Raw genomic sequence first — 26,436 nt, forward strand, 5'->3', positions numbered from 1 at the left:
AATTTTCATATTTCAGAAACTTTAGACATCTCATAAGTAAGATACTAAGTTAGGATAAAACAACTACACAAAACAAAAAACAAAAATGTTTACATGCCATGATGTTTAAGAGTAAAGGGCAATATAAATAAAATGTATTATAAATAAAATGTATTATTATTATTATTATTATTATTATTATTATTATTATTATTATTATTAAGCCGGAACAACACCCATCTAAGCTGTAACTCGATAAGAGCGTTCACGTTTGAGATGAATAATACTAATACAGTCTTCCTGTAGGGGGCGCTCCAGCGCTGCAGTACACCCCATGACCTTCCTGTACGGGGCGCTCCAGCGCTGCAGTACACCCCATGACCTTCCTGTAGGGGGCGCGCTGGAGCCCATGACCTCCCCCGTGAACCCGGATATAAACCCTCGCTCCGCGCAGCTGCAGAACGAGCGTGTTGTTGTTCAGCGCGCTGGTGGAGTTACTGCAGGATCTCACCGCGCTGCTGCTCTTTTACACATTTTAACACTTTCAGAGTATTTTAAGGACGATGGGTGTTCCGGCGTTTTTCCGTTGGTTGAGTCGCAAGTATCCGAGTATAATCGTTCACTGCCTGGAGGAGAAGGTGAGACTAGCGCGGATGCTAAAGGCCTCAGATGCTACATTAGCAAAATAAAAACACATTAAAACAGAATAAAACACAATAAACACATTAAACCGCAGTATTATCGCTGCGGCTCTGGACGTGTCCTCTACCCGCTACAGTGGTTGTGTTCCCGTGTGTATCCGCGCTAGCCGCCACTAGCCGGATGCTAACTGTGTGGTTTAGTTGTTTAACTGTAGCAGCACTGCCCGCGTTACGCCGCCAGACCGGGTTATGTAGACCGACCGGGTTATGTAGACCGACCGGGTTAATATAGACCAGACTTATTTAGACCGACCGAGTTATATAGACCGGGTTTAACTCTAACGCGTCGTTGTGATGTGTGAGCAGCTCCACGGCTCACAGTCTCAGGGCAGCTGGACGGTAGTTGAGGTGTAAATACAGCAGTTCGGTTACACACCGTGTGTGTGTGTGCGTGCTCGGCGCTGATGGGTTTGTGTAGCAGGTTTCAAACTCAGCCAACATGTGTTTATTTGGTTTCTTTTAGTCCAAGGAATGCAATGGAGTCCGAATACCAGTGGACACCAGTAAACCCAACCCAAACGAGGTGGAGTTTGACAACCTGTATCTGGACATGAATGGCATCATCCACCCCTGTACACACCCTGAAGACAAGTGAGTAATGCAGTTGGGAATGTTACCAAAACACTCAACCTCATACAAACACATCTGTTCTTAAATACCTCTTCTTTTAAGGATTAGCTGCATTTGCCTCGTGTGTAGAATACGTATGTTTTCTCGTATGTAGAATTCTCTTGGGTTTGAATAAATTCAGGAGTCATCTGAACCTGTTATACAAATCATGCACAGCTGTTTCCCAACGGGGGATTGGATGGATTAATAATAATGGATTATGGATTGATTAATAGATAACTAATTCACCATTACATTATGAGAATTGTTGATGTTTAATGGGATATCGCAATACGATTTATACATTACTATTTAACATTTAGTCTGCTGATTTAGCATGGAAATTTAAATTTTGACAAACAATTCAGTTTGTGATTGGTGAACACCTGGTGAGTGATGTTACCTAATGATTTATGATCTTGAAATTCATAATTCATTTGCATCATTTAAAACCTGATTTGTATAGAGTCACAGTCGAGGGGACACGGTCTGTTTCACCACACATCAGCGCAGCATCACCTCTTATTAATTCTCTTGTCTATCGCTGCCTCAACCACCTCCAGTTTTAGTGTCTTGTCTCAATTCCCCTTTATTGTTAATTTCATTGGTGATGTAGTACAGAGTGTTCTGGTCGGACCAGGCAGGGTGTGTAACTTTACAAAGCTGTTTCTCTTTATTAAGGTCATTTATGACAATGTGGTGAATTTGTGAGTCTGACAGTCATGCAAACTGAACTTATGACAAAAAGTTGAAAAATGTGCAAAAATGTTCATGCATGAGGTGTTTTGTTGTAGAGTACCTTAGATTTGTTTCATCATTCTCTCAGGCCAGCACCCAAAAACGAAGATGAGATGATGGTTGCTATTTTCGAGTACATTGACCGTCTCTTCAACATTGTCCGTCCCAGGAGAGTTCTGTACATGGCAATCGATGGGGTTGTAAGTATTCATGGCATGAATTTCCTGCCCGCCTGTGTCATAGCGGCCACGCGGTTCTCGGAGGTGCTCACTGCCAATGGGACTGCGCAGACATCTGTGTGTTGTACATGGTCTGTTTGTCAGGCACCCCGTGCCAAAATGAACCAACAGAGATCCAGAAGGTTCCGGGCCTCCAAAGAAGGCGTGGAGCTCACTGAAGAGAAACACAGGATGAGGGAGGAGGTTTTGCAGAGGGGTAAGGCCACATTTTTACTGCTTCTCTCTCCAGCAGCGAGTGACTTTTCTGAAGCCCATCAGCTCCTTACACAACACCTTCAGATTCTCTCCCTAATCAGTTCTGCAGTGTGTTAAATGTGAAGGCATTCCTCACTTGACAGGAAAAGTCATAATTTCATTTACCTCTATTAATCTATTACCTCTTAAGCTTTTAAGGTGGTGGTTGTGATGGATTTTTTGTGTTTTTGGTTTTTTTTTTAACTTAATGAAAGTCTGCGCCGTGTGCTGAAACCGATTCCCTTTTTAAGGTGGATACCTGCCACCTGAAGAAATAAAAGAGCGATTTGACAGCAATTGCATTACTCCTGTAAGTGAGCGTTGTTGTTTTCAGCATGAGCATTGATTAATTTAAGCGTAATGGGGGCTACGTAGTTAATCTGGCTTTATATGATTGGTTCTGAATGTAAAGGCCAGATTAAAGAGTTTCTGTGGTGATTCACATTGACATTGAGGTTAAGTTCAAGACCAGGTTTAATCCATGCCCAGGAAGCCAGCTCTTTCATATTCTCTAGTTAAGAGCTGCTTAGATCATGAATGTTTACCTTGGTTTAATAGGCTTACGTTGCTTATGCATTGCTTTGTACATGTTGGCCTCCACATTGCCGGTTATTTGGGTTTCTGTGTGTTGTGCTAAGGGCACAGAGTTCATGGACAACCTTGCCAAGTGCTTGAGGTACTACGTTGCCGAGAGACTGACCAGTGACCCTGGGTGGCGTACTCTCACAGTAGGTCAAAGGGCATTCAGCCGAATCTTACTGTGTGGGGTTTGTTTTTGTTTACATTTCTTTAAGGTGGGAAAATGTAATTATTTATTTACATACTTTTTGCATGCTTAATTATTAGGCTACATGGTAGGTCAGTAGACCAAGGGGTTAACACAAAGATCATAGCATGAACACGCACTGTGGATCTGTAAGGTGCTCTGAACAAGAGCATCTGTCAGGTGTTGAAAACGTAAAGTAACGTTTTTACCTTCATTCAGCTGCGGTCAGGTTTGCTCTTCTGTGCCATTGCTGACGTCCAGTTTGGCTCTGCAGGTCTTTCTGTCCGACGCCAGTGTTCCTGGAGAGGGAGAACATAAGATCATGGACTTCATCAGGAGACAGAGAGGTAGGCGTCTGACCTGTACAAGCAGGTTTCAGTGCATCTCAGCTGATGTTTACCGGCCCATGTTTTGCTATGAACACAAGCGAATGAATATGAAATGTGTGCATTTGCATAATACTTTTTTTCCCCCCCTCTTCTTCAGCTCAGCCAAATCACGACCCAAATACTCATCACTGCCTCTGTGGAGCAGATGGTAAGTGAATCGTTTATTTATCATTTAATATTTCGCCTTAAACTAGAACGCTCCTTATACTATAACTCAGCCGCCACACCTTATCGACAAATAATATTTACAAAATGAAATTTGTCCTGAATTTGCTCCTTGGTTCCGTTCCGTGGTGGTGACAAATTGCGATAATAAGCTTGTGGACGGTGGAGAGGGATTTGTAGAGCTGGCTTGGTAATGGAAGAGAAGCGTCGTGAATAGGAGCGATTACACCGGACATGCTGTATGAAGAGTGGAGCAATCCACTGCATGCGACGCACTTAGGACACAATGGCGGGGGGAGGACGGTGCGTGCGCTTTTAAAGAGCGCCTCGCCGTGTTTACGTCTTTCAGCAACTCTGAAGGGGCCTCTTGGGGGAAGCTGCCATTGTGCGAACCACATTTATGTGAATATTACATATAACCAGACACGTCATTAATTCTTATCGTGTTTGTCGTGGTCTTCAGCGGCCGGCTGTGTGTGCGTCGCCGTGGATGTCATTATAGTTGTCGTTGTTCCCAAGGACGCGTTGCTGTTTGTGTTTTGCGATCGCACGCACGCACGGCCTCTCTCGAGCGCGCACTGATCAGGTGTCTCTTGTGCCGAGCAGCTGATCTGATCATGCTGGGTCTGGCCACGCACGAGCCCAACTTCACCATCATCCGGGAGGAGTTCAAGCCCAACAAGCCCAGACCCTGTGCCCTGTGTGGACAGATGGGCCATGAGATTAAAGACTGCCAGGGAGTGGCTCGGGAGAAGAGAGGAGAGGTGCCGTCTCCCCGAAGCACCGCACGTCTGGTCCATGGCCGGCGTTGCCACACTCAATACACCAATACCTTCATTTGATTTGTGTTTACGTCTTAATCTTGTGTTTACGTCTCGTCCTCCAGCACGATGAATTTGCAGACACTGTCCCGGTGTCCGAACAGGAGTTCATATTCATTCGCTTGTGTGTTCTGCGAGAGGTGAGATCTGATTTCACTTTACTTCTAAGAATATCTGCTACATTTACTATGACTACTGCTTCTAATCATGATTATCTTATGATTATTTGCTATTAAGGTATTATTGTTTTTGTTGTGACCTGTGTAATGGCACTCTGGTGAGCTGGACTGGTTGTATGTGAGCGAGCGCTGGTGAGCTGGACTGGTTGTATGTGAGCGAGCGCTGGTGTGCCTCCGTGTGGGGAGTGTGAGCGTGACTGACTCCGCCTCTACCCCAGTATCTGCAGCGGGAGCTGACCATGGCCAGCCTGCCCTTCCCCTTTGACTTTGAGCGGAGCGTGGACGACTGGGTCTTCATGTGTTTCTTCGTGGGCAACGATTTCCTGCCCCATTTGCCCTCTTTAGAAATCAGGTAGGCGCCGACGGCCCTCCAGAGTGGCGTTTGGAGTGTTTGCCTGAAGTATGTTGTGCTGGAGTGGGTTTAGTTTGGGTTCGCCCCACTCAGGATCCACTCAGGGTTTATAGTTGTGGGATGTTGTTTTGCTGTTGATGAAGGGAAAAGGTTGATCAAGATTATAGAAATGTGTGGGTCTTCTTTTTGAGTAATCCTGTTTAATTTAATATACGTTTCATGTAAGAATTTTCCCCTATTTTCCTCCCCTTGCAATATTGTGTATTAAATCACCCAGGCGTTTTGATCATGTATAACAGTGTGTGTGCCTCTCAAACTTCTTGTGTGTGTGTGTGTGTGGCTTGCAGAGAGGGTGCCATCGATCGGCTCGTGGGCATTTACAAAGACGTTGTGCACAGGACCGGGGTAATGAGCACGTTGTCACGCGTTTCTGCACGTCTGGGCAGGTGGAGTGAGAGAGATGCGCTAACGTGCCTTCTTCCACAGGGCTACCTGACGGAGAACGGCTTTGTCAACCTGGAGCGGGTGGAGCTGATCATGCAGGCTGTGGGGGTTGCCGAGGACAACATCTTCAAGAAGCGCAAAGAGGACGATGTACGTAGACACTACGCTCGGCCCGCGGCGATGACGATGGGGTCAAAACGGGGGCGCGTCCGGGGACAACCCCGGACAACGCTCCTCTGTAGCGGGTGCTGCGAGCGATTAAAGTAACTCGTGCTTTTTCTGCAGGAAAATTTCAAAAGGAGAATGAAGGAGAAGAAGAAACGGATGAAAGTAAGTGAAATTGGTTTATGGTCTTTCTTCAACTCGCCTTTCATTCAGAACGAGGTTTTTCTAAGAGGTTTTAAGCTATGTCAAGGTGTTTTTAAACGAACCTTTGAACTTTGCACGCACTCAGATTCACGCGCAGCCTGTGAATCGCGCCCGTGCGCAAGGTCGTTTAATTGAATTGAACGCTTCTGAATACGAGATTTTATTATTTGATTTTGATGGTGGAATATTCACGTATAATGAATGCTGAACCTGTTGCCTCGGCGTGGGGACCTGCTGGAGATAGCGTGGTAGGGGGAAATACCGGCAGGGCCTTGTTCGAGTGAACATGGCAGTCATTCACATTTAGGACATTCACAAACAAGGACGGTATGTTCTACACATGTAGGAGCTGCTGTAGTTCTGTGTGTTTCAGCCCCAACGCTGAACACATTTGGGTTACGTACTTTAACAGAACTGAAACTTCCTCATACATTTTGTACAGCCCAGTGTGAGCAGGTTTAGGGGAGTTGAAGCAGGGATTAAGTAAATAAACGTATTGCGTAGAGGCTTTGGGACTAGGACAGGGAATCTGTGTGTGTGTTTCTGATCGTGTGTGTGTGCGCCAAGACGGAACAGGCCCCAGCGTATCTCCCAGGTGGTCAGTTTGCGCCCCAGGCCCTGGGCGGGCGTGACCGACCCATGGCTGTCCAGAACGCACGTCAAGCAGCCATGGACATGAGGATGCAGGGGAACCGGTACCAGCAGAACAAGGTAAACCCCCGCGCACCGCACCTCTACGCACGTGAGGGGGGCAGCAATGTCACCGCACCTCTACGGACGGGGGGGGGGGCAGCAATGTCACCGCACCTCTACGCACGGGGGGGGGGGGGGGGGGGGGCAGCAATGTCACTGCACCTCTATGCACGGGGGGGGGCAGCAATGTCACCGCACCTCTACGCACGGGGGGGGGGCAGCAATGTCACTGCACCGCTATGCACGGGGGGGGGCAGCAATGTCACCGCACCTCTACGCACGGGAGGGGGGGGGGGGCCAGCAATGTCACCGCACCTCTTTGCACGGGGGGGGGGGGGGGGGCCAGCAATGTCACCGCACCTCTTTGCACGGGGGGGGGGGGGGGGGGGGGGGCAGCAATGTCACCGCACCTCTACGCACGGGGGGGGGGGGGGGGGGCAGCAATGTCACCGCACCTCTACGCACGGGGGGGGGGGGGGGGGGGCAGCAATGTCATCGCAAGCAGAAGGTTGTGTGTTAGTTCCCCTTGTGCCCAATTCCTGATGTGGTTGTGGTTTTGATGTGTTTTTGTCCTTCCTCCCCACCCTTACCAGGACGCTGCCGAGTCCTTGAAGGCCATGTTGAGGAACGGAAGTAAGGCACGTATCCCAGACTCAATCACGCCTGTTCCTACTGTCCTTTTTCCTCTATGCAGCTTAACTAGTGTTGAATAAAGATGAAGTTTTAACTCCGTTACCTTTTTTTCTCTCTTTTCCTTTCTTTTGGTTTTAATAATCCTGTCCTCTTTCTGTCGTTAACTGTTTTGTGCCTCAACACACTTAAAACGCGTCCCTGAGAAATCCCGAGCCCCACGATAGATTGCAGCTCATCAAGCCAAAAATAAAAACCAGTCGACTTTAATTTCTCTCCGATTAATACGCAGTGAGTTGTTAGTGGAGCTGCATATTATGAGCTGCTCAGCAGAGCTGCGTGTGGATCATTTGCACATGAATGAGGTCTGAGTGAGATGAGGGGTGTGGGCGGCCGGACGCTTTTGTTCACTCCCTCGTCCGGCTCCCGGGCCAGATGCGGTTCTCCTGCGATGCTTGCCTGTGTTGTTCAGCAGTTTTATGTAGCTATGGCATGGCGGCGTTAACTCCGCCCGAGCCGAAGCCCTTGGGTTGCGGCGTCATTGGCTTAGTAGTTTAATCTTCGTGTGCACCACGCAGCGCCGGGTTGGGGCGGAGTTGTGTCTCCCTGATCCACGATGGACTGGGCGAGGTGACGCGGGCGTGGCCCCTCAGTCCTGGCCCCCTCAGTCCTGGCCCCCTCAGTCCTGGCCCCCTCAGTCCTGGCCCCCTCAGTCCTGGCCCTTCCTGTGACTGAGATGAGCGGCTGCAGTTTTAAGAAGCAGTGTGCAGCACTTAAAGCCCCTCCGTCCTCACACTGCTGTGCTAGTAAAGTAGCGAAAACAAAGCTGGCCCCCAATATTAGCCTGGAGAGCAGATTTTCTGTGAGGTGTTTTGTTTTCTTAGACGGTGATATTTGGGGGGTGGGGGCGCACACAAACAGTTTGCTTTGTGTCTGTGTATTGTGTGTTGTCAGTAAAGCACTGCTTTGGCCTGACTGTGTTTGGTCTCTCAGGATGCGGCCGGGTGCAGTGACGGCGTAGACCGGTCCGGCCTGAAGAGGAAAGCCGAGGACAGCGACAGCGAGCCAGAGCCTGAAGATAACGTCAGGTGGAGCACCGCTCAGACCGAGCTACTACACATCCTTCATCTCCCCACTATCCCTACCCAACTGCTCCCCCAGCCACCTTCCCCAAGTGCCCGTGAATAATACGCACAGAAAAAATACTCCTTGGGAAAAAAACTTCGTTGGCGATGCGCTCGTCAGCGAGGTTCAGTCCAGCGGGGCTACATTGGTATTCATGGCAGTTGTGCGCGGCCCGCTGGGGAGGCGGTGAGGATTGGCTAGACAGATGCCACCACCACTCGACTGCGTGGGCTGCCTGCTGGCACTGTTCCAGGGAGCTCCACTCCTCCACGCTTCCTAATGGATGCTGTCGTGCTCGCACGCTTCCCGGGGCAGATGAGTGTGCGTGCGAGACTACAGAACGTGCGGGCTCACGCTGTATTATTCCGTTTAGGTTATGGGAGCAGGGCTGGAAGCAGCGCTACTACAAAACCAAGTTCGACGTGGACGAATCGGATGACGAGTTCCGTAAAAAAGTCGTCAAGTGTTACGTAGAAGGCCTGTGCTGGGTTCTGCGCTACTACTACCAGGTGGGTCTCTGCAGCAACATCACCTGCCCTCGCACACAAGATTCCTTTTTTTTCTTCCCTGCTTAAAAAAATACATGCATTCCAGTGGTTTCTGAATGTAAATATTAATTGGTTTCTGTTCCCTCAATCTCCGATTTATTTACCAAAGTTATTGATTGTACCAAGAGACAGCTCATGTATCTTCCTCTTTGTGCCTGGGCCTGAAGTTTGTTTGTTTCCTCACTGCTTGTGGGATCAAGCGGCCTCTTCCCGTGTTTGCCTTGTTCTCTAGAAGCCCTGCGTAATATAGGCAGTTGTAAACGCAGGTCTTGATCTTTAGCTTTTAAATTCAGTAATTAGCGGTCCATTCTGCGCAGCAGATCCCGCTCTGATTAGAACGGCAGCTGGGGGATTTGCACATGCTGATTGGCCGCTCTGGGGGCTCCGGGGTCCTGCGTTGTCCCCGCGTGCTGGAGGACGGGGCGCTCCCACGGGAGACGCTCAATGGCTCATTATGAGCTCTCGCTTCTGCTGGAGATGAGAGCTCTGCCCTCCGACACACGTTCACAGATTTTCTTTGGGCTGTCCCTACACACACACACACACAGCCAAATGATGTATGAAAAGGAAGCACTCTGAGGAGTAAATACAGTGGCCAGATCTGTGTGTTTTTGGTTTTGTCCCTCGTTTAAGGCATCTCTGCATGCGTCATCCCCTTCTTTGATCTTGATGGTTCACGTTTATCACACATCAGGCTGAATTACAGCACCACCTTGTAGGATTTGGGAGCTGTGGCTGTAGGTTTTGCGGGAGTATTGGGCTGGTTATTAAATCTCAACCACACAGACAATTACCGTTTATCTCTGATTGAAAGTGAAGGTCATTTCTCATGAAAAGAGAAATTCCAGAGCCAAGGATTTGAGGTGAAATCGTTTGTACCATTGACAAAAATATTTTCTTAATTTTGATGAGCTTCTGTTTCATTATGCACGATAAAAAAATTTAAGAGTTCACGTTCACAGGATGTGCAGGAGTTCATCGCCATGCCCTTATTATGTTGGCTTGCGAAGCAGCCAACATACTGTTCTCCCTATTCTTCTTATTCTTCTTCTTCTTATTATTATTATTCTATTCGAGTTTTCGGTAACTTTCACAGGTCGCAGTTTTTGAGCTAGAACCTTGAAAATTGGCAGGTTCACAGATCTCATATGGAAGAAGTGTGCTTGTGCTTTTGGGACATGTCGGACATACGGTGTCCTCAGGACAAGTCCTCAAAGTTGACTTTTTCCCATAGAGAATGAATGGCGGAATGTTCAGAAATGTCCCCAGTTAGTGTGCTCTCATGAAAAATCTCCTGGATAAACAGCTGTAAATTCCTTCCACTTTCATCTAGAAGCTCCATTTAAATTTTAAATGAGAGAGAAATTTGTCCTTTCTGGCAGGCCAAAATATCTAATCATTTTATTAATTACTTTTAGAGTTATGAGCATTTGTTTGGCACTAGACACAGAAAACTGCCCCATTAACTCCCATGTTAATTTCTCAAAATCAGAACTGTCTTTTTCACAATTTGCCTCTGTGTTTAACTTGTCATAAATCAGAAAATATTGGGTCAAACAACACACAAATTACACGAAAATGATCAGCCAGGGGTCCTCTCTCATACAATATCTTCGGTTAAGCGATACGTTAAATAGAGCCCGAACTACGACCGTTTGTTCGGAGGGTGCAAATCACATTAAACAAGGCGTCTACAGTGGCAGAGACCGTGTTTCAGTTAAGGGATTTTTCACAATTAGCCTGTTTTTAACTTGTCATAAATCAGAAAATATTGGGTCAAACAACACACAAATTACACGAAAATGATCAGCCAGGGGTCCTCTCTCATACAATATCTTCGGTTAAGCGATACGTTAAATAGAGCCCGAACTACGACCGTTTGTTCGGAGGGTGCAAATCACATTAAACGAGGCTCCTCCACTCAGAGTGGTGTCAGTTATGTTGAATGTGTCTCCCCCTCCCCCTCACACACGTACGCACACACACATGCATTTCTCTCATACCCACTACACACAGTCAAACACAGATGGAGCAGAGGAACAGATGGGGAAGATGGAGCAGAGGGGCAGATGGGGCAGGTAGAGCAGCAGGGCAGGTAGAGCAGCGGGGCAGATGGAGCAGACGGGCAGATGGGGCAGATAAAGCAGATGGGGCAGAAGGGCAGATGGATCAGAGGGGCAGATAGAGCAGATGGAGCACACACGCACGGAACCTCTTCTCTCCCTCAGTCCCTGCAGCAGTATTAACTGTATAACTGAACAACCACTCAATTTTAACTAACCCACAACCAATTACCCCTCAACAGTAATTGCCCCACCACAGGTAAATACCCCCTCAACAAAACATTCCACATCTAAACAAGCTTTTAACAGGAACTACACAGTAATCTTTATACCCATCAACAACAATAACCCCAACAGGTCAATAACCCCTCAATATCAACTACCCCACAGCCAATTACCCCTCAGCAGTAATTGCCCCAAACAGCTATATTACCTATTCACCGCAACAACACCATTAAACGAATAGCCTTCAACAATATCAAATACATCTGCATTAACTACCCCAATGGCAATAGCCCCTCAACAGTAATTGCCCCACCACAGGTAATTGCCCCTCAACAACAAATACAACATCTAAACAAGCTTTTAACAGGAACTACACAGAAATCTTTAAAGCTATCAACAACAATAACTCCAACAGGTCAATAACCCCTCAATGTCAACTACCCCACACCCAATTACCCCTCAACAGTTATTGCCCCACCACAGGTAAATACCCCCTCAACAAAACATTCCACATCTAAACAAGCTTTTAACAGGAGCTACACAGTAATCTTAATAGCCATCAACAACAATAACCCCAACAGGTCAATAACCCCTCAATGTCAACTACCCCACAGCCAATTACCCCTCAGCAGTAATTACCCCAAACACCTAAACTACTCCTTAACCGCAACATAATCTAACAATGATGACATTAAAACAACCTTTAACATTAGGCCATCAACATTCAAAACAGCGTTTCGACTGCTTTGCAAGCCAACATAAAGTTTGTTCACAAACTTTGCCTATCTAGTTGACTTTGTTCTTCGATCATGTGACTTAAACGTTCATTCTTGGGTCCTTGTTGGACTTGAATGAGGTTTTGGAGCGTTTACTAAGATCCTTCACGGTTGGGTGTTTAAGAGACCCTGGAGGCCTGCAGCCAATTGAAATGACTCTCCCTGTTCTAACACAGCAAATTCAAATCATGAAGACCTTGGCAGTTAGCTGATGAGTTTAATGAGGTGCATTTTGAGATGTTTTAAATAACAAACTTCAACACTGCTGGAAAGTAATAATAGGATGGTTCAAATATATTGGATATAAAACCTGGTTAGAGACACTTGTTGTACAGTTAAGTATTTAGTAGGATAAAAGTGACCATAATGGATGGATTTCTGTTTGTATCTTAAACTTGCTGAGACCAAACTTGTAGCTCATTAGGCGTTGACTTCACAGGGCTGTGCATCTTGGAAGTGGTACTTTCCGTTCCACTACGCACCATTTGCATCTGACTTCAAAGACATCAAGGACATGTTCACGGACTTCGAAATGGGGACCAAGCCGGTAGGTGGAACCTGTGGTTATTTCTGAATTGTCTTTAGACACTTCAGGACTAAGTGGCCAAGTTCACATGATGTTGAATTGCGTTTCATTTTTGAATTGTAGTTTAGACCCCTAGAGCAGCTGATGGGAGTGTTTCCTGCTGCCAGTGGGAATTTCCTGCCAACCACATGGAGGGCACTAATGATAGACCCGGTGAGTACAGTCAGATTAAATGCACAGCTAACATGCAACGCACATCCCTGCATCTCTTTGTCCAGTGATGCTGACAGTCTTCTGATCTCCGCTTTAAACAGGACTCCTCGATCATCGACTTCTACCCTGATGACTTTGCAATCGATTTAAATGGGAAGAAATTTGCCTGGCAGGGTAAGTGAGCTCTGCTGTGAAATGCAGCTTTTTGAGCCACGGCGAAGGTCTCTGACGACGGTGGTAACATTCGTGCCATGCTGATGCTGCTTATGACAATGGTGGTCGTGTTCCCGTCTGGTTAAAGGTGTCGCCCTATTGCCCTTCGTGGATGAACGTAGACTGCGTGCAGCGCTGGAGAAGGTCTATTCTGATTTGACCTCAGAGGAGGGTGAGTGCTGAGAGACATTACATTAAGATACTATCACCACAAAGGCCGTGAGCTGGATTGATTATTAACCGATATCTATCCATCCATCCATTCTCATCCTCTTATCCGGGTTTGGGTTGCGTGGGCAGTAGCCTAATCAAAGAGGCTCAGGTTTCCCTCTCCCCAACTAGCTCTTCTAGGGGGGGGGGGGGGGGGGGGGGGGTACCGAGGTTTTCCCAGGACAGCCGAGAGATATAATGTCTCCAGTGTGTCCTTGGTCTTCCTCGGGGTCTCCTTCCAGTTGGACATTTCCGGAGTGCCTCCCTAGGGATCCGCCCGTCAATCTCTCGTTCCATCCTTCCCTCACTCATGAACAAGAACCAGGGATACTTGAACTCCTCCACTTGAGGCAAGGACTCATTCCCGACCCAGAGAGGACACTCCACCCTTGTCCGACTGAGTACCATGGTCTCAGTTTTAGAGGTGCTGATTCTTATCCCGGCCATCTCACTCTCTGATGCAAACTGATCCAGCAAGTGCTGTAGGTCTCAGCCCGATGATGCTAGCTGGACCGTCATCTGCAAAAAGGAGACATGGAATCCTGAGGCCACCAAACAGAACCCCCTCCTTCACTTGGCTACGCCGAGAAATTGTCCATAAAAGTTATGAACAGAATCGGTGTAAAAGGCCAGCCATGGTGGAGTCCAACTCCCACCAGGAACCAGTCTGATTTGCTGCCGGCCATGCGAATCAAGCTCCTGCTCCGTTCGTACAGGGACTGGGTAGCCTGTAGCGGCGGGGCCCGTACCCGATACTCCCGGAGCACCCCCCCCAGAGGAATTTTCGAGGAACACGGTCAAAAAACTTTTTCAAATCCACAAAGCACATGTAGACTGGTTGAGTAAACTCCCATGCACTCTCGCAAGGGTAAAAAGTTGGTCCAGTGTTCCATGACCAGGATGGAACCCACATTGTTCCTCTTGTAACTGAGATTCGACTATCGATTGGACACTCTTCATAGAACCCCTGCATAGACCTTACCAGGGAGGCTGAGAAGTATGATCCCCTGCTAGTTCTCATAGTCTATCGAAAGTCACTTTCCATGGTCTCACCAAACTCTACCCACACCTGAGTTTTTGCCTCTGCGACAGTCAAAGCCACAATCCGCTTGGCCACCCTGTACCCGTCTGCTGCCTCTGGAGTCCCACAAGCCAACCAGGCCCGATAGAACTCTTTCTTCAGTATGATGGCCTCTCTTACCCAAGGTGTCCACCATCGGGTTCAGGGATTGCCGCCACAATAAGCACCGACAACCTTGCGGCGACAGCTCCGGGCTGCCGCATTGATTATGGAGGCACGGAACAAGGCCAACTCTGACTCAGTCACCGGCCTCCCTTGGGATGAGGTCAAAGCTCTATTGGATGTGGGAGTTAGACGTTGGGTCCTCTGCCAGACGTTCCCAGCAAACCCTCACGATACGTTTGTGTATGCCAGCATCCAGCATCCTCGCCCGCCATCTGATCCAACTCACCACTAGGTGGTGATCGGTTGACAGCTCAGCTACTCTTTACCAGTGTGTCCAAGACACACGTTCGCAATTCCGATGACACGATTACAACATCACTCATCGAACTGCATCCTAAGGTGTGCTGTGCACTTATGGACACCTCTGTGCTCGAACATGTTTGTTATAGACAGACTGCGACAAGCACAGAAGTCAGGCAGTGAGTCAGGGAGCTACAAGTAAGCCCACTCCAGCCCTCAGCCTTTCACCCTGGGCAACTCCCAGAAAATAATAAAGTCCAACCTCTCTCGAGGATTGGTTCCAGAACCCAAATTGTGTGTTGAGGTGATCCCAATTATATCCAGTTGGTGTCTCTCAGCCTCGCACACCAGCTCAGGCTCCTTCTCAACCAGAGAGGTTACGGTCCATGTCCCAAGAGCCAGCTTCAGTAACCGAGGGTCGGTATGCCAAAGTCCCCGCCTTCAACCACTGCCCAATCCATAAAGCACCGAACCCCTACTACTACCTCTCCCACAGGTGGTGGGCCCATGGGAGAGTGAATCCACTTGTCTCCTTCGGGCTGTGCCCCATTTTTACATTTACGGCATTTGGCAGACGCCCTTATCCAGAGCGACTTACACTTTTATCTCATTTTTATACAAGTGAGCAATTGAGGGTTAAGGGCCTTGCTCAAGGGCACCTCAGTCATGGCTTCAGGTCTGGGAATCGAACCCACGACCCTCCGGTCACAAGACCAGTTCCCTAACCGCCAGGCCATGACTGCCCCATGGGTAGAAACCCGGCCACCAGGCGCTTGCCAAGGAGCCCCTCCCCCAGGCCTGGCTCCAGGTTGAGACCCGCTAACCCTGATCCGGATGAGGGTATCGGAGTCCTGTTATTAAAAAAATTCCATAGGGGTTTTTGGATCACTCTTTGTCTGGCCCATCACCTAGGACTAATTTTCCTTGGGAAACCCTACCAGGGACATTGTCCCCAACAACCTAGCTGTTATGTAGGCACTCAAACCCCTCCACCACGATAAGGTGGTGATCCATGGAGGAGTATTAACTGATATCAACAAGTGTAAATAATCTTGCTAACAAATGGTCTTAATCTGGTCACGTCAAGAATTCACCACTTTTTATAACGTTGTGGTCTTGATGTAGAGCACCGTAATCAGTGTTTTATGCAATGCATATTGCTTCCTCGTATCACACAGCTTTAATGAGAACTAACAATGTAAAAATGTAGCTGTTCACAGGCTTGTTGACTAACGCTACCACACTTTGAACTTGCCACAAACCCACATGGTTATTCAGAAGGTTGTGTTCAAGCTTTTTTGACGGCTGTGTTGTCCCGTGTTTGGCTTGCAGTGCGGAGGAACAGCCTGGGCAGTGACGTAGTCTTTGTGTCCAAGGCCCACCCTCTCTGTGATTTCATCCAGGAACTCTATCGCACGGAGTCCCTCGAGGTATGAAATGTATTTCCGAACGTTCCCCAAAGTGCCCCGGAAGCAATCTAGAGGTTGTTTGGGAGCAGATGCTCATTGGTTTGTCCAATTCCATGCCGGTGTGATGTGCTTTTGGCTGTGTGTGGGTGGGGTTTTTCACCTATAGCCACCTATGGTTATAAAAAGACCTGTACTCGTCAAAGTTATGTAAGTCTTGTGATTTGCTGAGGTCTAACCCAGAACTCCATCTGAGTCTATCTGAGACTTTAATGAAGGAACAAAAACCATTCAGAGTGCTGCAGTGGTCTTAAAAACAGTGTTCATAAAGTACCAAAGAGTGAATGCTGTTAACAGTCGACCTTTACTGGATCTCCTTACACACCTGCAGAGGGGTTGGAGGGCTGCATCTGGGATCAAGTGTTCACCACGCTGGTTCAAAGGGGCTGTGGCCTGTTGCTAAGCAATGGGTGACAGGCATGCGGTGGGTTAGCGGTTCCATCTCCCCATCTCTACTGTTCCCCACAGGGCACAGAGATCCCCCCCGAGCTCTGCCATGGAATCCAAGGTATACTATGTCTGGATGAGGAGCCTATTCTACCAGATAAGTAAGGAGATGTTTTTATTGTAGTTTTGTGACGTGCTACTGGTTGCCATGTTGGCTGGATAAAATACAACAGGGCTTCAATTCACTTTTCCCATGACAGACTAGTAGAGTCTCCGGTGCCCATGCTGAGAGATATTCCATCCAGCAGTGCAGTGGGGTAAGGCGTGCACACACATTTGCATTTAAAGTCTTGATTTATCAAAAGAATATCATCATAAACATTGCTTTTAGAATGCGTCTACCATTCTGAGTGCTTCCAGCCTCACAAACAAACAAAATGGCGAACGCATTGTTCGAGTTGTTAAAAATGTCTTTTTCTATTTCTGGATGACAAATTGCTCTTTCACACGAAGTCTGCCCGTCGTTAAAAAGGGCTGGTGCCTCCGAGGTTGACTTCTTCTGATTGTGCCGTTCCAACCCCAGTCCTCATCCCTCCCTCTGCACCTCCCCCCCATCCCTCCCTCCGTACCGACTGCTATAGAATCTCTGCCGAGTCGAGTCATGTCGTTCTCGATGAATGCCAGGCTCCTACAAGGCTGCTGCCTGAACTCTGCACTACTACAATTTATCTGAACGACTGGGGTCAATATTCCTCTGTTGAACAGAGTTGCCACCTAACACTTGGCCTTCTGATCGTCTCCCCTTTGATATCACCCCCCCTCCCCTCCACTGGAGAATTCAATAAGAGGAATTTGTTTTGATCCATCGCGGAGATATAATCATGCTTTTTCTGGTTTGCAGAATCAAATTCAAGGATCCGCAGTATGAGGAAGGGCACGTGTTCAAGGCAGTCATCTTGCCAGGGGCCAAGTATGTTCCTCTCCGTTCAGCGATGAACTCCACGCGAATGAGGGACCGTTGTTAGAACCCAGCAGTTTCAATAAACGCAACATTCCTGTAAACAGGCACTTTTTAAGGGGCTGTTCTGCCCATGCAGGGCAAAACGTGAGAGGCTGGTCATAATTTACACATGTATTCCCGTTGTGACCAATGTAATCGCATGATTTAAAATTCTTACAAATTTATGTATTTAATGCTCTGATGACTGAGGAGCTACAGGAGCTACTGGATATGCAGGCATCTACTATCCTGGACTAGTGCTGGGTTTCACAGTGTGGACTTTTTCTAACGAGTTCATTTTGTCTAATGAAGTGCCTCGTTAGTCGAAATGAGAATTTTTTGGTGGGATCATGCTCAAGTAATTCTCAATAATATTTACAAATTGCTTTAAAATATTTGATTAATTAATAATTTGATCATTTCACAGTGGGCAGCATTAAAGCTAATGGCCAATCCAGCAGCAGCTTCTTGGCTCCCTGTGCTCCCTACATGACACAGTCCATCTAATGATCTAAAAATGACACTCCACTTAAACAACCGGTCTACAATTGCAAAACCATGAACGATTCTTGTGTGCAGGGAGGTTTGCTTTACTCTCTCTGCCTGCTTGTGAATCTTCCAGGATTCCCAACAAGGTGTTGAAGCCGGGCGACTGGGAGAGATCCAACAGCGGCCCGTGGAGACCTCAGCTGGGCTTCAACCCCAACCGACACCGGGCCCACCTGGACCAGTCTGCCTTCCGCACGCTGGGGTAGGAGTCCAGCTCTTCAAGTTCAATGATGATCTTCATTAAGCAGAAGCTCCGTGGGACAATGACACACCGTTATCGTTGTGATGAGCTCTGTGCTATTGAACCCTCTTTGCCAACACTGCCATCTTTCTGCCATTTAAAAACGCTGGTGGTGTCCTAGGATAGCTGCTTTTAAAAACCCGAACATCTGGCAGATTCATCGGGGCTGAACGTTAACCGATGAATTATGCATGGGGCCACGCGTACGTGTGATGTATGCTGATTTTTATCCACCCCAGCTTTAATTTCTTAATGAAAGCCATTACTGGGTTTGATTACACCAAGCTGACAGGTGCTTGTAGCCTTTCGGAAGAGCGAGGAGGGAAACGGAGCTCCGATCCGTTCTCGTGTTCGGGTTTGATACTGACGCAGGACAGCCACGAATGACCAACATGCTGACGTTCTTCACTGCTTTGATGGAAGTCTTTCTGTGGTGTTCTCCTTCAATCAGACATCACACCAGTCATCAGCAAGGAGGGGCTCAGCACGGCCCGCCCCATGCTGGCAGGCACATGGGTGGTCAGTACAGCAATGTCCCGCCTACCAGCTCATATCACCATGGAAACTACCGACCACCCCTCAGAGACCACCCACCCCCCTTCCAGCGTGAGTTCCACCCCCTGCCCGGCTCAACCGCTCAAAACTTCACCACACAATACTCCTCCGCCCGCTTCACCACACAATACCCCTCCGCCGACTTCACAAACGCAATACTCCTCCGCCCGCTTCACCACACAATACTCCTCCACCCACTTCACCACACTTCACCACACAATACTCCTCCGCCTGCTTCACAAACGCAATACCCCTCCGCCGACTTCACCACACAATACCCCTCCGCCGACTTCACCACACAATACCCCTCCGCCGACTTCACCACACAATACCCCTCCGCCGACTTCACCACACAATACCCCTCCGCCGACTTCACCACACAATACCCCTCCGCCGACTTCACCACACAATACCCCTCCGCCGACTTCACCACACAATACCCCTCCGCCCGCGTCACAAACGCAATACCCCTCCGCCCGCGTCACAAACGCAATACCCCTCCGCCCGCGTCACCGCCTCCTCTTGACGCATGTACAGTTGTCTGATGATGAATTTAGGGTGATGTTTGCTGCTCGTGACAGCGTCTTGTCTGAATGTGGTCGTGCGAGCTGTCCGCCCCTGGCTGTGGTGCGTAGGGGGCGGAGTTTGACTGAAAAGGTCGTCTGGCGGAGGGTAGCTCGACGCTTTGGCGCTAGCCATTAGCAGTTAGCTGAGGAGCCACAGCAACGTTCTCCGGGCTCACTTTGATGTGCCAATTTGCATGTTGATGAATAATCTCATCAGGCTGCTGATGGCGAGTGGCTAGGTGAGGGGGGAGGGGTGGATTTGCTATACCTGTGTGATTTGCAGCCAGGGCCTCTGTCTCCCTGGACTGTGCTGTATCTATCCAACTAAAAAGCTTTGCTAAAAATTAGTGGTGGGCCGTTAACGGCGGTCGTTAATTTGATACTCTTATCGGGCGATATAAAAATTATCACCGTTAATCTATTCTTAAAGTTGGGTTGGGAACTGGGTCAAAATGGGTAAGCAAACTATGAAGACTTTCAACTTGATAGTTTAGCTCGGCTGTATTCCTAACCAAATTGCACAGTAGGGGCGAGAACGAGTTTTCAAACTTGTTAATTACAAATCGTACGTGTGTTTACATGGATGCAGCCACGAAGTCGCTAGGTTTGCTTCATGGAAAATTCATTTTTAGGAACGTAAAATGTTACCGGCTCGGAGCGGTCGTTTTCTGCATGGTCCTAGCGCTAGATTCGTCGCTATTTAAATATTTCTTTTTAACCGTTAAAACTGCAGAGGACCTAAACCGGCTTTTTGAAAAAGTCACCCCCAAATTACGTCCGTGAGGTTAAATGTACTAAATGTTGGCTTACATTTCAAATATCATGTTTAGCTGAATAAACATGTTATCAACCCCTTTTAATGTACAGTATGTAGGCTTACAAATTCATGTTTAACTGAATAAACCGTTGAACACGAGTCTACATTTTATTGAGCATGTTTTTTTTTTTTTTTTTCTTCAAGTATCAAAGTAGATCAGCTTCCTCAAGCAGTCATTGATGCATTTTGGAAACAGGAGATGAGCCCCTGGTCTAATGTATCCTCTGTATTAAGAAACCCTATCTCAAAAACGGACTTTTAGTTATTACTTGGGTATCACGCTTATGAGCCATTTTAATATAGATTAATCTCACTGAAATCTTGAAATTAATCTAGATTAAAAAAATTAATCTATGCCCACCCCTACTAAAAATACAGTTTGCTGTCCACTCAGGTGTCCTCTGATCATTTGATTTAAATGTCTTCTTTACCTTTCGAGGTTGAGCTAATTTTGAGGGTTACATCCCTGTGTACGAGACTCTGGGGAGATTAGAACATCTTTACAATTAGTTGATCTGTAATTAAATACATTTTTGTGTTGAAATTCTGTTGCCTTGATCAGACCTGACCTTTGACCCTAACTTCAAAGCCCCTGTCTGTGTGAGTGCGCGCGTGAGGGTGCGCGTGCGTGTGCCTGACATTTTAACCAGCTGTTTTCAAACGTTGAAAGTCTGCTGTAAAGTTGCGTATTTTCCCCTTTGGAACTGGGGAGGATGGGGTGTGTGTGTGTGGATTATAGTAAATCATTCTAGTCGTCTTTATTTTGCATCAGTTCTAGGATCTGACAGCTCTAGCTCATAGTACATTTGATGTCTTCCACCATCAGGCTTGCCCTGGTGTGTACGAGTGCGTCAGTACAGAGATGTGGATTGGAGCGACGTAATCCCTGTAATCCCTGTGTTGAGTAAATGAGTAGAGCATGCAGGGTTTGTTTTGATAATCCTGTATGTGCTTCGGATCACCAGCCATGGCTCCATTATAGTCCCGTTTGTGAACTGTACTCTGGATCTGTTAAGAATGTAATGTCGTCGTCAGGTTCCCGCGTACGCAGTTCAATAAGCCAGGGAGGACGTAACAATTGGGCCAACACTGGGTGGTCTCCCCCAGAGCCTGTGGCCATTATATCTGTGAGTAGGCTACTGCGTGAAGAGATGATGGCAACCTTGCAGTTGGCGTCTTCTGTGAGGGATTGAAGAGGATGATGGTGTATCTTCATCTGCTCATAGACGCCCAGGGATGTTGAGATGGGTGTAGATGTTGAGATGGGTGCGGGCGGTGAGGTGGGTGTGGACATTTAGTTTCACAGTTCCAGAGGAGTTTGAGTGTGTTGTGTGTAACGCGGTGGAGTGTCTATGGCTGACCTTTAGGGGAGTTCTGCATTCTTCATGTGCTATTGAAATTGTAGTTTTTGTGTGTGTGTGCGCGTCCATATTGTACTGAACATGGAAACATTTCCTTTTGCAGCAGATTGAAACCTGCGACAGCCTTTTTCTTGAACTGAAGTTCTTCTCGTTGGCCTCTGCCCCAGCCCCCATGTTTCTCTCTTTCTGCTTTCTTGCATGCATACACACATGCACGCACACACTCTCTCTCTTTCTCTCTCTCCGTCTCTCTCTCTCCACACTCACCAGGTCTGCCCCTATAAAACAAACAAGTCTGAGCTCTGCAGCTGGTTATCTCCTTGGCAACGGTAGATTGGTAAGAAGGCGGGCTCTACTTTTTGAGTGTGTCTTTGTGAAGAGCCCCGCCACACAGGAGCAGCGCCACTCCAGACCTCACAATCAGCCCACTGAATGCTTTACTTCATTTAGTGGGGGAACACATGCAAATGTAGCACTTTCTTCTTTCTCTCTCTCTCTCTCTCTCTCTCTCTCTCTCTCTCTCTCTCTCTCTCTCTCTCTCTCTCTCTCTCTCTCTCTCTCTCTCTCCCCATGCGTGTGTGTACTGTCCTCCTATCTCTTGAGTCATATAGCTGCGTTGACTTGGCGGAGTCACTGACGATGCCTTCTCACGTTTCTCTTTTAATTATGATTATTATATCTAGGGGTGTCACGATTCTCTAAATCCTCGATTTGATTGTATTTCCGATTTTAGGGTGACTATTCGATTCTCGATTTACAGCAGATAGGCCTATGCCAGTTTTAGATGAATCTATGGTCAGTCATTGGTTTGATTAATTAAATTTACAATATCTTATATACAATATAAGTGATCTGTAATACACCACATTAGGCATTAATGGTTAAATGTAACAATCTTGTTCTCAGTGGAAAACAACAAAAACAAACTAATAATGAGGTCACAGAGGGTACCTGCTATCTAGTAGTTTTTTGGTAGCAGCAATGTGCATACATAAAATAAATTAAAAAAATACAGGAGCAGTCATGTACAACATAGTAGAACAAATAGAGCCTTAACAAACTATCCTACAAAATTTCTTAAACAGAATCTTTAGTGTCTTCATACATGGAGGGCAACACTTTAGTTGTGAGATGCGACCTTATACTTTCGTGAGTGACCGTAGCGCGCAACTCTGCACACCTCCTGTGAACCTTCGCGAATGGCGGAGGCGTTTATTCTTGGCGCATCACATTCTTTGCAGTGTTCTCCGAAACTATATGTGGTAGTATAAAGAAACACCCCTCAAAAACAGGGGAAGGAACATTTACCTGACGAATTTTAATGTTACATTGTGTTCCAGGTTTGAAAATTGCTGGAATTTAGGCTAAAGTACTTGAAAATGCTTGAAATTGTAACCACTTGGTTTCACAACAAATATCTGTCTGACTGATCAGTTCTCTTGTATTACATTAACAAATACGAGCCTCTTGTAATTCCAGGACGAAACATGAGAGAACGTGAAGACGTTAAGATTGGGCGTTTTGAAAATAAACAACCATTAAATAATGTGATTTAAAAAGCGAATTATTTCAAATCATTACGAGTATATGTATAAATATTTAACTTAAGTTTAACATACTGGGAATTATTGAACTGGACCTTGAAAGTAACGTACAAGTGCTTAAATTCCACCTTGTAAAGGTGTATGATCCCAGCAAACATGACTTGGTTCATTGCGCTGAAGCGCGGTGCATGCCAAGTTACAAAATTCGAGAGGTACATGTCCTTGCAAATCACCAGCGCACGAGGCCCTCACGCACGGATGGAGCCACCGCGATGACATCATTTTCGGCGCACGGATCCTCGCTCCGCTCACGACGCGTCAAGTATAAACCAGGCTTTACTTTGCATAGTGTGGGTGCTTGCGTAGCTTAGAGGAAGGGATCGTCGATCCTATTTTTGACTTCAAGGCTCGAGATCGTGACAATTTCGATCATTCGAAGGTTCGATGGTCGAGATCGTGACCCTAATTATAACTGACTCCTTCGTTTACGTTAAGGGCCCTGCTGACTCCGTGTTCTGACTACTGACCATACATTGTGTGTCCAGGCCTTGTTTTTTACCTTTTGTGTTCGTGCGCTAGTAGGCTGAGCTTCACTAATAGTACCTCCACAAATCTCCCCACCCCACAGATTCCAGGCAGACTGGATTTCAGAGGGCCCCACCCCCACAGCACCATCAGCAGTACCCAAGGTAAGCCCCGCCCCCACAGCACCATCAGCAGTACCCAAGGTGAGGCCCCGTCCCCGCAGGGCCCCAGAAACTCCTCCGTGTTTGGGAAGTTTGCTCCTCGTGGTGATTGCGCGAGCCGTACACATCCCATCCCCGTCGACCTGCAGGAGCGCCTCAGGAATCGGTTGGCGGGTGTAGCCGTAACTCTTCTGCACCCAGCCCCCTCCCCACCTGCCCCCGTTCGCTCCGCGGGGGGGCGGCGCTTTAGGATGGAATTAGTTTCTGGACAGGCTAAACAAATTTTCTCCTGAAGAGGTTTGCAGGGCTTAATGAGGCAGCACTAATTCTGTTGCCCCACGGTGGCAGCCATGCCCGGGCCACAGTGGTCACACAGACCGGCCATTTATTCTGGCTCCAGACCTCTTCAAGTACTAATCAGCTTCTTTTTGCTGCAACTTTTGAGGCCTGCCAGGCTCATTGTGGGCCGGCGTCACCTTTAGGTCAGTAGTTATTAGTGGCGACTGTGTGCATTTTCTTTAACAACTTAAGACGGAGCCGAATGGCATGCATGAGGACCCTGGAGGAGGGATTATGGATTCCACGGCAGTTTGACCAGCATGGGGAGGAATGTGACATGGTTGAGTAATGAGGGGTCTGTCTCTCTCTCTCTGTGTCTCTCTCTCTCTCTGTCTCTCACTTTCATTGGGGTATGTGTGTCTGTGTCCGTCTCTGTGTCTGTGCATAAAACCATATAGCCACTTTATTAGTGAGCACTTTAATGGATGTTGCCTTTCGTGTCCGTTTCTTTTTTTTCTTTCTTTCTCCATCACTACAGCAAAAGCTGTTTAGCTCGGTGTGAGAAACGTGAGTGGCGTTCAGTATTCAGCGCTGATGTTCTGAGCGTTCAGCAGTATTCCACTTCAGCACCGACGCCTGTCGGCTTCCTGCTCGTTCCCTTCACGCTCGTGTGTGGCTGCTGCGCTCTCTAACGCGGAAGCAATTCCAGATAGACTAGAGAAGTGCACTTAGTGTTGTACGCCAGCTAGGTGACTACAGCCTGTGTTGGTGCCCTGTGGAGGTGTAGGGAGGGAGGTTCTTTGAAATGACACCGTCTTGGTGGCCTGATCTCCTGACCTTCTTACGCTCTTCTACCATGAAGAAAATCTGAACGTCAACGTTAAACAATATGCATATACCAAGTGTGAGCAGGTAGTTGTGTGTGTGTGTGTGTGTGTGGGTGTGGGTGTGGGTGTAATGCATGAGTGCATGTATGTGTGTGAATGTTTATCCCTTTGTGTGTGTGGCTGTTTGTGGTGTGTGCATCTGCCTCTATGCATGTTGGCAAACCTTGTCTGAGTGTGCCTGCGTTTGTGTGTGAGTGCGTGTGTGCGCACGCACGTGGTCCGGCCAACTTTGTGCGTGTGCAAGTGGGTAGGCCTACTTTGTGTTTGTGTGTAAGAGAGCAGGTCCTGTGTGTGTGTGTGTGTGTGTGTGTTCTCTGTACTGATGCCCCCCCTCACCCTCAGGCCTCATCATGGGGGGCAGGGCTGGGAGCGGGCGGTTCAGGCTCAAGGCTCCGCCTACCAGCACAACATGCAGAGAGCACGAGGAGGAGCAGCTGGATACCAACAGCAGCCCCCGCCCCCCAGAGACAGAGCACACGAGGTACTTGCACTGTACGCCCCCAATACACACACATATACACACACCGGGTAGGCTCCATGACTGTCAAATGGAAGGACTTTTAGCAAATTTGGCCATCATTAGGGGCCTAGAAGGAACGATAGAGTTGAACAGTGATTTTATTAGCAAATGATTAATGCAACTTCAGCTCTTGCCTGCTCCCTCGTCCTCTCGCCCCCTCGCCCCCTGCCCCCTTGCCCCCTGCTCCCTCGTCCCCTGCTCCCTCGTCCCCTCGTCCCCTGCCCCCTCGTCCTCTCGCTCCCTCGTCCTCTCGCTCCCTCGTCCTCTCGCCCCCTCGCCCCCTGCTCCCTCGTCCCCTGCTCCCTCGTCCCCTGCTCCCTCGTCCCCTGCTCCCTCGTCCCCTCGTCCCCTGCTCCCTCGTCCCCTCGTCCCCTGCTCCCTCGCCCCCTGCTCCCTCGCCCCCTGCTCCCTCGCCCCCTGCTCCCTCGTCCCCTGCTCCCTCGTCCCCTCGTCCCCTGCTCCCTCGTCCCCTCGCCCCCTGCTCCCTCGTCCCCTCGTCCCCTGCTCCCTCGTCCCCTCGCCCCCTGCTCCCTCGCCCCCTGATCAGAGTCCTTATCCAGTTTTCTTGGTGTTTTCCAGGACTATAGTTCTGCAAGGAATTATGGTTTGCCTCCACCAGCCAGACGCTACAACTGGAGCTGATTTTCCTGTCTTCTCTAAAGACACCGTGGTCTCTCTCCTGTCGTTTATCAACCCTTTCTTTGTAGGGTTTGGCTTTTTGTTTTTGGTGGGCTATTCATTTGTAAAGAAAAAAAAAACTCCTTTTACGCAGAAAACTGTTCTTATGTACTGATTTTTTTTTTATATGATTGCCTGTAAAACGTACTAAATACAAGTGAGTTAAAGACTATCTTGATTTATGGTGGGTTATTTGTTTTTCTCTGT

The 26,436-nt window shown here is 47.9% G+C and overlaps 1 protein-coding gene across 1 annotated transcript; it reads left to right on the forward strand.

The window, feature by feature from the left end:
- Positions 1–411: 411 nt before the first annotated feature.
- Positions 412–26,401, forward strand: xrn2 (5'-3' exoribonuclease 2). The gene is made up of 31 exons (XM_077018062.1): positions 412–617; positions 1,144–1,271; positions 2,116–2,227; positions 2,351–2,462; positions 2,752–2,810; positions 3,139–3,228; positions 3,541–3,613; positions 3,753–3,803; positions 4,427–4,584; positions 4,707–4,781; positions 5,039–5,172; positions 5,520–5,577; positions 5,659–5,766; positions 5,902–5,946; positions 6,553–6,696; positions 7,272–7,316; positions 8,302–8,396; positions 8,807–8,942; positions 12,485–12,592; positions 12,695–12,784; positions 12,886–12,958; positions 13,086–13,169; positions 16,026–16,123; positions 16,628–16,707; positions 16,807–16,863; positions 17,448–17,516; positions 18,169–18,297; positions 18,788–18,942; positions 23,808–23,868; positions 25,374–25,512; positions 26,131–26,401. The coding sequence occupies exons 1-31, from the start codon at positions 543–545 to the stop codon at positions 26,191–26,193; spliced, it is 2,904 nt and encodes a 967-aa protein (XP_076874177.1). The 5' UTR covers positions 412–542; the 3' UTR covers positions 26,194–26,401.
- The last annotated feature ends 35 nt before the right edge of the window (positions 26,402–26,436 follow it).

The sequence above is a fragment of the Brachyhypopomus gauderio genome, chromosome 9 (genome assembly GCF_052324685.1).
Source record: "Brachyhypopomus gauderio isolate BG-103 chromosome 9, BGAUD_0.2, whole genome shotgun sequence".
In the NCBI taxonomy this organism is placed as follows: Eukaryota; Metazoa; Chordata; class Actinopteri; order Gymnotiformes; family Hypopomidae; genus Brachyhypopomus; species Brachyhypopomus gauderio.